This window comes from Simochromis diagramma, unplaced genomic scaffold (assembly GCF_900408965.1).
Source record: "Simochromis diagramma unplaced genomic scaffold, fSimDia1.1 OVJJ01000333.1, whole genome shotgun sequence".
NCBI lineage: Eukaryota > Metazoa > Chordata > Actinopteri > Cichliformes > Cichlidae > Simochromis > Simochromis diagramma.
The window spans coordinates 3,807,515-3,821,671 of NW_024386765.1; the positions used below are offsets into that span (position 1 = coordinate 3,807,515).

Below are 14,157 nucleotides of genomic sequence, written 5' to 3' on the forward strand. Positions count from 1 at the left end.
TCCAGAGAAGAGGAACCTGATGGGAATGTGGGTATATGCATCTAGGATCTACGACAAGGAGAGGAGATGAGGCTAAGTAACTCAGATGGCTTTATTTGAAAACAATAGCCTGAACAAGTAACGGGGTATACTACAAACAAAATTCAACAGCGCCAGTCTTTCTTTGTGTTAGCTGCCTCGACAAAACCTAAAACCTCAGTCGGAGATAACAAGTATCATGATGGAAGTTATAAACTTTCTGTTGAACTTCGCTTTCTGCTTCAGATTCTGTGCACACTCACATAAGAAGAGGCAGTCTGCGGTTCTTGTGATTCGGTGAACTTATATAAATGAAGGCCTCTTAATCACACGTTGACGTGGCGGCGTCCTAGCAGCAACTTTGATTGCAGCAGGAATGGTCACATCAGGAAGAGCTTTATAAATTGATTGCAGCTGAGTCACCACCTCACTTTGCTGTCCACATTCAGAAAGCACGAATGTACAAATTTAAATAAAGAAACCTTAAACAGTCATTTATTCCAATAATATCAGCATGATGTATATGCATAGTAGCATAACTCAGGTTTGGTGTACACAGAATAATATGTATTGCTGAAGTGAAACATCAGGCATGTGCAGCTTTGCCTCACAGATGAATTCTCAGCCCAGTCATAAATGCAAAAGTGTAGGAATATCTGCTAGACTGCCTTCACTCAGTCAGTGAAGCTGCAGGAAAACTCTCCGCTCTGATGTTGGTGGTGACTGTGACGGGCGATGCTGACGGTTAACGCGGAGGCTGACGTAGTGGTCGTGAAAGTAAGTGGCCACAGCTAGAGGAGGGCCCAGCAGCAGGAACAGCCACACTAAACCGTTGCCATAGTTTCCCTGGAAATAGTTTCGGAGGAATACTGCGACCAAGAGCTGCAAGAAGAAGACATGGTGTCAGCTCAAGACACGCCCCGATTATAATAACACAGTGCATTGTGTTAGGTGTGGAAGGCCAAAAACAATAAAGTGGATCAGGTTTAATTATTAGGACTAAGATTTCAGTGTGTAATCTATGTCGCCATTTAAAGCCTTTTTGCATTTGTTAACACTGTTAAATAAAAGAGCATAAAATTCATCCATGAATGATAAAGTTGGATCCCCATACAGCAGCAGCTGCCACCAGTGCAATAATCTCACCTCAAACACCATCATGAGAAAGATCCACAGACGGCAGCTATGCAGTGGCAGAGCAATCATATACTGTGTAGGAGAGAGAAGAGAACCATCACGGCTCATTAGTACTGGAAGTTTATCCAGAGGTACCATCTTAATTTTATTGTATAGAAGTGGGCTGCAATTCAGTCCTAATCTCTAATCTCTTTTTCTTTTCCCCAGTGGGAGAAAAAAATCACGAAGTCAAGAAAAAATGTGAAGTCTGACTCAACTCCAGAAACCAAACTACCTAATAAAGCGACGGTGGATGTCACTGACGTGGGTCAGCTGTGGTGAAACTACAATGTCCCACTGATGGACTACAAAGACTCATCTCACACTGACTGCTCTGTGTTTCATGCAGCTTGTAGGTCATAAACAAGGTCATAAATCTCACTTAATTACCAGACAGAGGAACAGAGGAATAAAGATATATAATAATATACAGTAAGAATGGTAGGATACAGTAATTTACAGTAGTATACAATAGCATAATGCAAATATAATATCAAACAACTCAAACAAAGTGACGATATAACTATTCCAGTAAAATAAATAACATAACAATCAGTGCAGGTGCTTATAAAAAAATGACATAGTATTGTGCAATGAATAAAAAGAGAGTAGCAGCGTATGATGGGGGAATGAAACAAACATTCAATAACATACTGTTAAGTAATATTGCACAATCTGAATGAGAAGAAAATAACATTGATATTAATCTTAAGAAATGTCACCCGTTTAAAAAAGTCTTTCACCGTCTGTCACTGATGTAAAGTCAGTTCATAAGAATCCTAAAGGCCAGAAATAGTTTTACAGCGAAAACTTAACCAAAGTGTGAAAACAGATATTTTTAAATCTGAAAACACGAGTTCAGAGAGTCTAAAATAGTTAGACTCTCTGAAGTCTAACTATTACATTACTAACACATTTACTTTTAGCTTCACATGGGACACAAACCAAAGTTTCTGGGGCTAAAGATCAATGTTTGGTCCTTGAAAGGTCACCTGCAATCTTGGAGTATATGAGATCGTTCAGAGGTAACTTCTGGGTCTGAAATGCAGAAGTTCCTTAAACCTGCATTCTGGTTAATGACCAGCAGGGGTGGCCCTTGGATGTTGATTCACCTTTACAGTGTCTCTGGCCAGTTCTGCACAAACTTAGTCTGAACGTTATTAGATTGCTGTAACTTATGCTGGATTCCCCGTTTATTAAATGCTAGATTTGTGGGACTAAAATAAAGCCAAGGCCCTGACATTCAAGCCCTACACTCTATAGTTGCAACGATGATCCTCTAGCACCTTAAATATACTGTAGACCAGTAAGGTAAGAATCAGATACTGCCATAAGCAAGGGTGCAATGTATCCTGTGCCAAAGGAGGTAAGGAAGCATTGATAGTTCCTTTCCAAAGATGCCAGAAGAGTGGACTGTACCTCACAAAGCGCAGCAGACATCAGGAAAACCAGCAACTCGGCATGTGATGGGGAAACATTCCTCTCCACCAGACGAGTGTAAATGTGTCTTTTTATGCATAAAAAGAAAAACATGTAAGCAAAAAAACCCAAAAAAACAACCCATGTCAAACATTCAAGCACACAGACCAAAAAATGTTGATAATACCTGTGACACCACCTCTGAAAGGGAATATTCCAGTTCTTCCAGAAAGCAATCAAAGTTGTAGCGTTCCTGTAGATAAAATATAAACTGCATTAATTCTGAGATGCAAAATTAACACAAATTACAGTAAATGTTCTGCACAACTGACCACCAGTCTCCATAAAAATGGCGATCACCAAAGCGCAGCAGTTCTGCACAGAAGTTCAGGTATGAATGAGTCAAAAAGAAGAAGAGGAGCCACAGGAAGTGGGTCGGTGCCTGACAAGAAAGTATGTGTTAGCAATGCCAATATGCCACACATACAAACTCTTATCTTTAAGTATCATGGACCAAGGACAAAAGAAATCACTAACCACCAGCCCCACGAGGTGCTCCACCCTCGTAGTGATGGCCATGCTCTGGATAAAAGTATACAAATAGAAAGAAGGGTGGATTCAGCAAGGGTGGGAGCTGCCCTTGTTTTAATGAGCACACTTCAGAAGATCATGTTTCACTTACAGAGAATGAGATTTCTGATCTCTGGAAGATGGGTTCAATCCACTAGAAGGAAACAAAGGATTCTAGAATCATGAAATTCAACTTGGTTCTTGAAGATAATAGTCATCGATTTCCATGACTCCCTACTCCATGAAATACCAGCTGAAGATTTTACCCATTTATAGACAGGACATTAAAATCACTGAGAGGTGAATCAAATGCACTGAAGTCACTTTGATTCAAATAATGCTGCAATAATGGCACAGCATGTCCAACCACACCAATGAGGAACGGGTTGAGGAACACGATAAAGAGTCATGACGCAGTTTTCTAAACTCCCGAGGTCATAGTGCCTGCTTGACGCCCTGTGCACAAAGGCTCGTGGGTCCAACGAGTGGACTGTAAATGCTACAGTGATCAATGCTCTTCATGTGTGCATTTTTATGTACGTAATGAGAGGTTATAGCCAGGAAATAACTTCTTGGTGTTATACTAAAGTATGAGGACACATTTTAGGACACATAACAAAACATGTATCAGCAGAGTACATTCAATAGCATCTGTCATCATCAGTGCTACTCCTAATTCACACATACCCCCCAAATCAACCTCCAGAGTGAAACATGCTCTCATAGCCGTGCAGTGCCAGACTCCCTGAAAGGTCTGCACATAAATGCAGTGATACTAAGCTACTGTATAACAAAGAAAGGACTTCAGCGATCTGCTGTACCTGCTGCACAATGCCAACCATGATCTGGACAACCACCACCTAAAAACAGAAAATTATGTTTAATTATCCCATGTAGTGTGTGCACAATAATTTTACATTTTGTTTAGAAAAAAGACAAATATTCAACACGTGATTTAATGTGGCATACAAAACAAATCTTAGATGTCGGGACTTTAAAATGTAGTAGCTAAGTCCTTACGTTTCAAATTCTCTCCAACAATAGAGCATTTAACAGGAGAAAAGACAGAGAAGACAGGAACAAGGAGCAGCAGAGACTACAATACAATCAAACGAAAAAGAAATAACGAAACAACAAGGATTTATATCAGGAGCAGTCACACTGACATTAGCGGGGACAGAAAATCCCCTGTGCAGTGTCAAAGTATTACAAATACAATACTTCTGGTTAAAGGTTCAAAGATAATCTGATTAAAGGGCCTGAAGCTATCCAAGAAAAAGGTTTGTTAGCGCTCGTTTTGTTACCATGCCAACAGAGGATGAAGAACGCCACGGAGCGCTCAAGTCTAGACTTGTAAAGAGAAAACTGAGTCATCCATATCAGCGCTATTAATCCTTTTTACTTTTTCTATTCTCCTCTCTCATAGAACAATACTGTGTAAAAATAATGACACCAGTGTTCAGCTCACCATTTCTATCAGTCTGTGAAGCAGCTTATTAATGCGGACGTTGGGACAGCAGGGGAAGCCCCTCTGGAAGCAGAGAGTGGGGGCGAGGAGGAAATAATAGAGCTCTGAGAAAATAAAGACAGAGTTAAAAATGCTGAAACATCACTTTGAGTCACTATAAAGAAATGAAGCAGCTGTTACCTCTGAATGTCAGATGCTCATTGTGGTGTTTCTGTGATGCAGGTCCATTCTGATCTTTCTCTAAAAATAAAACAGAAGCAAAAAGCTGCAGCAGCTGCTGTTCTTCTGAGATGGGGTCAATAAAAAGTTTAGAGTTGCACAGATACCTAAATGAGCCAGACGATACCAACGATTTGTTTCCTGGTAGGAATAAAGCTTCATCCCCAGAATAGTGAAGAACAAGAGAGAGAAAAATGCTCCACCTGGTGGACAAAGCATAAACGTGCTTTTCAGACAATGAGACACATACACATGGAAGTCCTGGAGTCCAACAAATCTGCAGTACCAGTGCGATGCTGTCACGTCATCCCCTCCCCTCACCCAAACCGGTCACGGCAGGCGGCTTGGTTCTGCCACAGGTCTCCTTCTTAATAAAGGGAGGTTTCCCTTCCCACTGTTGCCAAAGCAGTTGGTCGTAGAGTGGTCAAATGATTGTTGGGGTTTTCTCTGTTTTATTTGTATTTTTGTGTGGCTTATAAAGTGCTTCGAGGCAACTGTTTTGATTTTGTGCTATATAAATAAAACTGAATTGGATTAAACTGAATGTCAACATGGATCAAAATCTGATCTGAATCTGTTTCCTGGTATACTTAATGAAGTGGCCGATGACTGTATTTTATAAGGGAACTCAAATCTATCGGTCTGGATTACAGTAAATATGATGCAGGTTTGAAGTTACCTGTTGACATTGCAGGCTCGTGTACGATGACGGCAGGAGGAAATAGAACCAGCAGCCCCAGATTAGTAAGGTGTAAACGATGTGCGTTGGAGAGAGACAGCATAGCCTGACAAACAAAGATTTGTTATTTTTTCTGTGTCAAAAAGTCCCTCTCTGGAAAGATACATCCTTTCACATCTAAAAGAGAAAATAATAAGCTATCACCTTTTCCTGGGACCTCTCCAGAAGCAAAGCTATCAGAGCAAACGTGTTGGCAGCTGGGAAAATAAGAAATTTGTTCATTCACAACAACAAGTGTGCTGCTGGAGCCACCTATTCTCTCTACTCGAAAGTAATCCTGTATCATTCATGATGTGTTTGTTTCTCTGCCACAGTCCTACGGATACCAATGGTTCTCACCCAGAATGAGGATGACTGACGGCCAGTTGCAGTTGTCCTCAATCAGATGTCCCAAAACTTTTTTGACATCTATCAAAAATCCATGTCTGTTATGAAGAGGAAAACAAAGTAAGCTTTAGTAAACAGTAAACAGAGAGCAGGGATGTATTTAAACTGGAAAAAATACTGTAATGAATAGAAATTCTTGGTCTTTAGACCAAGAGGTTTTAATATGTTCATGTGACACATTCAGTGTGGCGTTTCTCCTCACAAATTACCATCCAAAAGTCTTCTAGATTCAGAGTGTGTTGTGCTGTTGTGAAGCGCAGTGCTCGTGCTTTAGCGTTTCTTCCACTAAATGTGCCCGCAGAGTCCCAGCATATAGATTTTACACTGGAGTAAAGCATGGGAGGTTTACTAAACATGAAACTTTAATGGTTTACAAAAAAGCAAGTGTGTTTGTAGGTGAAGAGTCTGTTTTATAAATGGATGTGAAGTCCACCAAATCTGAAAATTCAAACCAAAAAAAGGACAGAAGCCAGTTATACTCACTGTATGAAATTCTCCAAGAACAGGTGAGCATGAGTCAGGACCTTAAAAATCAGAATGACAGCGTTTTTATAACTCAACAAAATCTTAAATGTATTTCCACAAATGATAAGGCAGGGCTGAGAAACTAACCAGCAGGATGATGATCCAGTTGAGGATGCCTCTGTATCCAGTAAAGCTGCTGTTAGAGCTCAGCAGAGAGTCTTGGATGCTGTGGCAGCTGCACAAAAACACATTTTCATCTTCATCAGGCTTATTTTTTTTGTTTTTTCCTGTAAATATTATCCTGTCAGCTCTAATATGACTGCATCGCAAAAACATTCCAGGTCTCCTCCAGTGGTAAACAAATGGAAAACCACTCAGCTGATGTTTTTTTGTTGGTTATACGAGGCCCTGGGATATAAAGAAACTAAACATGTCTACATCTGATTGTGTGTTTAATATATTTTAGCCCAAATTCAGAGGATTTTAAATTAAAAGTGACACTCAAGAGTCTGAAGATGGTTTACTATTCATTAACTGTTAATTTGTAATGATGGTGCTGAATAAGTATTTAACGGGATGATCTCTGTAGTTATGAAACAGGGTGTTTTGGCTCTACAATGGGCCACAAAGACCACACGGTACGAAAACACAATGTCAGAGAGGTCGGTGTAGTTGTTATCCACCACCAAAGTTCAAGGATTCAAGGATGCCAGTGTTCACATTTTGGACCAAGAAGACAGATGGTTCAACCGATCACCTTCTTTTGAAGCTTTTAAGATGTAGGAGAGGGTTTTTGAAGCTGTGTGTGAGATTAGAGCTTCAGAATTAGATGGCCACGCCTGCTGTAACGTGTGTCGTTACTTGTTCACCAAGATGTCAAGTATTATTCCTCATCTACGTTTCACGCTATCCTCCTGAACAGTTATTTCTGCACAATGACAGCCAGGTCTGATGGGTTCTGTGAGTTTTTATTATATGATGCCTTACACGTATATAAATCAATGCATTCATAATTTTTTATTTGTGCTGTTTATTATTTGAGTAAAATATGTGAACACTTCATCTGCTGGTGAGGTCATACATCTGCCACATGGAGACACGAGGAAAGCAGCAGAGAGCTTACCAGAGCAAAGATGCGTAGGGGTGTTCTTCTTCACTGGTTAGATCAAATGTAGAAAAGGAAGTGCTATCACAGAGGCTTATACCGTCTTCTTCGACTGAGGAGGAGGAGAACCTCTTCCTCATCGAAGCCATCTTTAACTCCAAGGATCAGTCCACCGAGGTGGAGGTCACAGATGTTTGAGTCCACTTTAAGAGTCAGAAAACGGATTTATTTAACTCTCACAAATCACATTCTCTTATTAGATATTTGATTTGAAATATTAAGATGATCAAAGAATAAACATAAATATTACATAGTGTCATATTTTTATCTGAATTTCATGCAAGAAATAAAGTGTAGACCAAACTCTGCAAATTCCTGCAAATTCCTATTTACGTACACTGCTTAAATAATATCAAAGTTTCTATTCTATTCTACCCTAAAACTGGGCTCTGAGGAGGTCAGTTGATATTGTTCCAATGGGTGCTTTTTATATCCAGTTATGCTTTCCTGCATTTGCAGTGTGTTTGGGATCACTGTCATGCTAAAAAATAAAAACCTTTCCCAATCAGATGTTTTCCAGATGGTATTCCATGGTGGATTTTAATGTAATTGTACATTTCTGCATTTCCATCAGTTTTCTCCAACACGACTGGCTGAAATGGAGCTCAAACCATGACAGAGCCTCCACCGTGCTTCACAGATGGCTGTACACACTCACTGTCGGGCTTCTATTTTGAACTCTTCCATATACAAAAATTTCAGATTTCCTGTTTCCCTTCATTGAGACAGGATGTCCCTTAACACCTACCCATCCTGCGCAGTTTCCTCAAAGTTTTTGAATTCTGACACATGATTGACTCCAGAATTCTGCACAGTTGTTTACTGTACTTGTTAAAATTTTCTGCAATGATTTATTGTCTTTCTAATCTTTGCCATGTTGAGACAATGAGGCTGTAGGTTGTGCAGAAAATACGAGTGCATCATCAGATCATTTAAATGCAAACTGCATCTTAGAAAATAATTCCAACCAAATCGCTGTAGTGGATTACCACTTTGGTGTTTTATCGCTTGTATACGCGGGTGAACATTAAGTAAGATAAAGTTTTAGCCTTTACCCGAGCTTTAAGTTCAATTTGTGAAAATTCGGCAAGCATACAAATTATTATTAAGCCATTTAGTTCATGAGAAATTAGACTTTAGATGTCCTTTCTCCCTCAAACGACCCGTTGTCGCAGGCATCTTATGCTTAAAAGCCAAGAGGTTACATTTTTGTGTTGCTGCTAGGTCGATAAAATGTACGCCGAATGAAATAGCTGCCCGAAATACATTAGTCAGTCTAACCAACTCGTTTTACAACCACTGCAACACCGGGTACTAACAAGTCAAACTTTTCATTTCTGCCAATCCTAAAGAAGCTCGGTGTGACCTTCTGAAGCGAAAGAAAAACGTCCTACCGCGTCATCCTCCGCGTGCAGCATCCTTCTACCAGGTCCACATCTCAGAGCATCCGCCGCCTGTCAGCTGACTGCCCGACACAGAGCTTCTCTGACCTCTGAGCCCTCTGAGGACTGAGGAGGTGCGTGAAGCCACGAGATCCTTTTATTGTGAAACATTCAAAATAAAAGCCCACTTAAAGTAAAAAAGACTTTAATTTCTGAGATGCCAAAATAAAGGCCTGTAGTCTGATTGATTAATTGTCATTTTGGTGCCTTATACGGAAGCCCGTGGTTTATATACACATGTCATTTATTGTTCCTCCAGTATCCAATTCATATTTTGCACACAGTAAATGTCACAACAGCAGATTTAAAGTATTAATAGATTCATAAGATAAACATTTTACATAAAACAATGTTTACAGAAATTGTTACGCTTTAAAACATTCATTTCTCTTGTACCAAAAAGGGATTGTTAACAAACGATTAACTTTGTGCATAAAAATCAAAGAGTTGTCTGGGAATGAAGCCTTGAACTGATCCAAGTTTAGAGGTGTAAAATAAAAAGCGGGGAAATAGAAAGCAGGGTTCCCAAATGAGTTTTCTCCCAAATGACTTGAAGAAAACTCCTGCCAACCAAACATTACTATGTTTTAAGTCAGATAACTAAATGTGTAACTGTTAATACTGAAACTGCTCATTTCGATCATTACTGAGGAAATAATTGATGCAATTTATATGAAAAAAGTTATACGTTTTTCCCTTCATCCACTCAGCACCCAAAGAACTGTACGCCTTCACTTATATATTCCGACTCTTTAGACCTAATTAATTACATTTAACCTTGATTAAATATATCATTTTAAAAACAGCTAAATCTGGTATTAAAACCACATATTTATTCACAGGCTGCAGATGCAGGTTAGTTATCACGAGCCCAGAAAAACTGAAATAAGGACACTTCATGAAAAAAGATAATTTCCTTTAGAAAATATTTATTTAAAAAAGGAACATTTAAGGAAAAATAACAGTTTAAAGTGTTACACTGACAGCAAAAACGATCAATATGCATTTGGCTCAAACTCCAAATTAAGCAATGATCTCGCAAACTCATTGAATTTTACATTTCTAGTGACTGAGACTCAATTAATTTATTATGACCAGAAAACACAACCCACATTTTAATGGATCAGATCTCAGTGATCCTGCCAGCCTGCAGGGAGGACACAGCAAAGCCATTTCTGGATGTGAAGATCAAGCTGGTGTGGAGGAAGGTCCTTTAGTTGATGATCAGTACGTCGTTCTGGATCTCGTGGCTCAGCTGGGTTTGGAGGTCACTCAGCTTCTTCTTCAGGACAGCCAGCGCTGACATGACAATGGTCTCTGGCCGCAGGGAGCCGCATGACTCCACGTTGTAATAGAACCTGTGCAGGGAGAAACGTGAGCCGAGCTGCGTGCAAAGTTTCCTTATAAAAGTCAAAGTCATTCAACTTCAGAATTTAGTTTGAAACTTCCTGGATTGCATTCAGAGCCTAAAACACATGCACGGTACTGAACGTGCTAATCTTTGCTTGTGTCTGGAGTTCATTTCAAGCTCGTTTTGGTAGACCAAGCAAAAATAAGAGAAGGTAAGCGATCACAGCCATCTCATGCTTCTTTATTGACAGTAGATTCTGGCCATCTCCAAAAGCCTGTGTATTGATGTCTTTGCGAATATTTAGGGTGGAAATATGCAACACTCCTCATAGGCTTGCCTCAGGACATTTTCATGCAGTGGGAAACACTAGTGTGAATGTTCGATTCAAATAATTCAGGAAACTTGTTTGGTTTCAGGGTTCAAAACAGACCTAGATCCTTCTGGCTAAGGTCAGGTAATGCAAATCCCAGTGGGCAGAATAATAAAGATGAGAAAACATCATGAAGCTCTTTGCTAACCGTTCCGGTTTCCCGTTGGGGTCGTAAGGGGCCTGAAACTCGTCCTCTTCGATCTCTGAGTACTCGCTCTTCGGCCTGGGAATCAGTGCATTGGGTGTCAGTATTTTTATGATAATTATTCGTTAACAATGTAGTTTTTAGATGAGCCAAACTGGGAGGAAAACCTACCACTCCTCGGGTCGTGGATAAACTGTGTGTCTCAGTGCATTGTCGGGGTCATACTCGAAGGAGACCCCCGCTGTTGGGTTCCACTTGGCGTGTTCCTTCCCAAAACCTTTCTTAGCGTAAGCTCTGAGCCGAAGTTCCTGACCTTTACGGAGCTTCACCAGCAAAATGTCTGCGTGGTATCAGAGTACAAGAAACATTTATGAAGTGATGTGAAAACAGACACCAGGCAGAGACCTCAGCAGTCGGTATGTACTCGTTAATACAGCTTTACCATCTTGCTCGACGTAGTCGTTGGGATCGTTGTCTCGACTCCTGGAAGTCACCTAGAAAACCACAATGCACCACAGTTAACTTCACCTCTGCTTCCAGTCAACTAACGATCCTAGAAAAAGGAGAAAAGCCTCACCGGGATGACTCTGGGGTTGTTAGACAACAGGTCACGCGAGGTCACGTGACGCGTCTGGTCCTCGTTACATCGAACATCCAGGGTGAGCTCCACAGAGCACTCCTGACAGAAATCCTCACAGGTGCAGTCCTGCAGGAGAATTTGACGTTGTGGTGTTAAAGCCGGCGCCCGCATTCAAAAGTTAGGAAGCTCTTGGCTTTGTTCACAATCTGATATCATGTATCGTTCACACCAGGGAACCATCAGGTTAATGACCAGTCTGAGTCTGTTTATGTTGTCACAGGCAGCTGACAAATCGTGTGTAGAAACCACAAATGTCTGAAAATTATGAACAGCATCTCTGAGTCTCACGAGCAGGAATGGCACTCTAATCTGGCAGGAGGAGTTTTTGCAGGAAACAAGAGAGCGGTGTCCCCTGAACAGCAAGCGTGGCAACACAGATAAGCTTTTAAAAATATGTTGGAGAAACAAAGATAAACTGAAACTGTGGTTGGCCGTGCTACAAATGTCTGCTTACCCTGGAATACTGCATTTTGTCCACGATGTCGTCGCTGGTGAGTGGTATGAGCCCTGAAGATACAGGAAACACTCAGGTTTTTACAGCAGCCTTCTTTGATCTCTCGCACTGCCACAGGTATTACACAAGCTCTCATACATACCCACTCTGTGGGCGATAAACTCATCGTGCAGTACAGACGAATTGGCGTCGATCTGGATCCAGTCGATGGCTGGAAATGAAGCAGTGCAGTGCAAGTCAGTCATTTAGGCTCGATGAGGTGGGTTTGATACTGAACGCTTTCCCCAGAGTTCTGGTGAAGCTACACAACTTTATCCAACACAATATCTGTATTGTTTCGCTCTCCATGTCGTAACAGCAGCTGAGACTTGACTGCTTACTTATAGAACTGTACAGAGGACCCCACCAGAACTTGGCAATGTTAAGCAACGACACACACACACACAAAAAGCTACTGTACCTATTGTAGGAACCTCCGACATAAAGACACGGCGGAGGGAGTTTGCGACCCTGAAAAAGAGAAGGAAAAAAAAAAAAAAAAGGTTTCAGATGAATAACACACCGTTAAAGTCCCCCTTAAACTCCAGACTGTGCTTTCAGGTTTTTATCAGGTGTGTGCTTCACAGAACGAATTCTAATAGTCCAAGATCACCTGAAATCTGCGACTGAGAGGGCTGAATTATACAAACATTTAAAAGGGCTTCCAGTGACGAACGATACCAAACTATTACTGATGCTGATTACTGATCAAAGTTTGTTTTTTGTTTTTTTTTAAATCAAAAAGGCATTCCTTAGTCATAACATCAGCAAACTCTGTATTTTCAGATTTTGGACTGTTCAGACATTAAAAAAAAAATTGCACTCCACATTTTCACGTTGTGATGTCACAGAGGCGTTAAGATTTTTATCTGGAATGACTATAATGGACAAGCTTAGAAGTGATGGATAGCTAGATTTGAATTATGAGGGACATTGAAGACTGAGTAATATGGAGACAAAGTTAGAGAGGGAAAGCTGATCTGCTGTGGCCAAACAGTCACTGAAGTGAGAAAATAACCAGGAGACTAATTAAATAAAGGAAATATTTTTCTAGCGAGAAACAGCTGATTTTTTTTTTTATGATTGATTGCCTAATCAATGAAATGTTTCTTTTAATTATCAGACAAAACACATTTTACAGAATTGCAAGACAAAGAAAACTAAATTTTAAGATAGTGTCCAATGAAGTTTCCTCAGCTTTAATTGGCGTGTTGTTAGACTGCCAGTTAAACCTGGTAATCTAACAAAGGAAAGGCAGGAAAATACTTTAATCTTTAGGAATTTTCATTTCCTTATTTAAAGAAAAGAAAAAAAAAAAAGCTTAAAAGAGAATGTACACTTTAATCAACGCTGGAAAATATAAAAAACTAATGGAGTAAATGTTACTGTGTAGTAAACCAGCCCATTTGACTTATCTACTTATATTTCTTTATTTTTACAGCCTATGTATTTACTTATTGGTTATTTGCATATGAAACTTTGTCCTAAATGGTAATTTATTCACAGTAGACTAAAGACCCATTTAAAAACATGACCTAACTAATGTGAAGCACCTGCGTTTACTTCCACATTCAGCTAGCTTAACATACACTTAAATAATAATTATATTGTACATTAAATATTAGTTATACGAGTTAAACGAAAGCAGCTTTACACTGTTACTCGGCGTGTTTTGGTGCTGAGAATAATGGCCGCCCTCGTCCTCCTCCAACACTGCACAAGGGAAAATATACTCGTACTTACGCCAAATCCGTGTTTTCGATGACAAACTTGACATTTTCATCTGTCAGCTCTGTGATCTTTACCGTTGGCTGGTTAGCATACGGCATTACTGAAGCTAAATGAAGCTAAACTAGACGTTTCACTATCAACACACTTCACACTACCGCTGCTTCTGCTTGAAGACCTCCACGGAAATATTTACGAGGCGCTGATTGGCCTCGAGATGTAAACGCGTACAGTGATTGGGTCAAAAGAGGCTCGAAGGCGGGTCTTCTTTTAACCACCGGGTTACAGACGACGGTAGCTCCCTTTTCAAAACAAAAGCACAAACTCTCAAGTTTGACTTGCTCGCAAACATTATCTGCATA

At 40.2% G+C, this 14,157-nt stretch overlaps 2 protein-coding genes across 2 annotated transcripts; both read right to left on the reverse strand.

Annotated features, from left to right (window-relative positions):
* Positions 1 to 491: 491 nt before the first annotated feature.
* On the reverse strand, positions 492 to 9,875 carry LOC120736425 (diacylglycerol O-acyltransferase 1-like). The gene is made up of 18 exons (XM_040036496.1): positions 9,021 to 9,875; positions 7,585 to 7,769; positions 6,609 to 6,696; positions 6,480 to 6,520; positions 5,949 to 6,034; positions 5,754 to 5,806; positions 5,550 to 5,655; positions 4,978 to 5,073; positions 4,832 to 4,891; positions 4,652 to 4,755; positions 4,005 to 4,043; positions 3,296 to 3,337; positions 3,151 to 3,195; positions 2,946 to 3,055; positions 2,801 to 2,866; positions 2,614 to 2,701; positions 1,165 to 1,227; positions 492 to 900 (listed from the first exon to the last, which is right to left on the reverse strand). The coding sequence occupies exons 2-18, from the start codon at positions 7,713 to 7,715 to the stop codon at positions 697 to 699; spliced, it is 1,422 nt and encodes a 473-aa protein (XP_039892430.1). The 5' UTR covers positions 7,716 to 7,769; positions 9,021 to 9,875; the 3' UTR covers positions 492 to 696.
* Positions 9,876 to 9,980: 105 nt separating this feature from the next.
* Positions 9,981 to 14,004, reverse strand: polr2c (RNA polymerase II subunit C). The gene is made up of 9 exons (XM_040036549.1): positions 13,811 to 14,004; positions 12,489 to 12,538; positions 12,171 to 12,239; positions 12,029 to 12,081; positions 11,512 to 11,640; positions 11,377 to 11,428; positions 11,106 to 11,274; positions 10,938 to 11,012; positions 9,981 to 10,426 (listed from the first exon to the last, which is right to left on the reverse strand). Exons 1-9 carry the CDS (start codon positions 13,894 to 13,896, stop codon positions 10,282 to 10,284), a joined length of 828 nt encoding a protein of 275 aa, XP_039892483.1. The 5' UTR covers positions 13,897 to 14,004; the 3' UTR covers positions 9,981 to 10,281.
* Between the last annotated feature and the right edge of the window lie 153 nt (positions 14,005 to 14,157).

What these genes read in the sequence shown, in the direction of transcription:
- LOC120736425 (XM_040036496.1), bottom strand. Translation starts at nt 7,715, where the DNA reads ATGGCTTCGATGAGGAAGAGGTTCTCCTCCTCCTCAGTCGAAGAAGAC. An exon ending in AGCACCTCGTGGGGCTGGTG is followed by an intron (nt 3,056 to 3,150) that starts GTTAGTGATTTC and finishes CTTTCTTGTCAG; the next exon opens with GCACCGACCCACTTCCTGTG. An exon ending in TTTCAGAGGTGGTGTCACAG is followed by an intron (nt 2,702 to 2,800) that starts GTATTATCAACA and finishes ATGCATAAAAAG; the next exon opens with ACACATTTACACTCGTCTGG.
- polr2c (XM_040036549.1), bottom strand. Translation starts at nt 13,896, where the DNA reads ATGCCGTATGCTAACCAGCCAACGGTAAAGATCACAGAGCTGACAGAT. An exon ending in ATCGAAAACACGGATTTGGC is followed by an intron (nt 12,539 to 13,810) that starts GTAAGTACGAGT and finishes TCTCTTTTTCAG; the next exon opens with GGTCGCAAACTCCCTCCGCC. An exon ending in GTCGGAGGTTCCTACAATAG is followed by an intron (nt 12,240 to 12,488) that starts GTACAGTAGCTT and finishes CTTCATTTCCAG; the next exon opens with CCATCGACTGGATCCAGATC.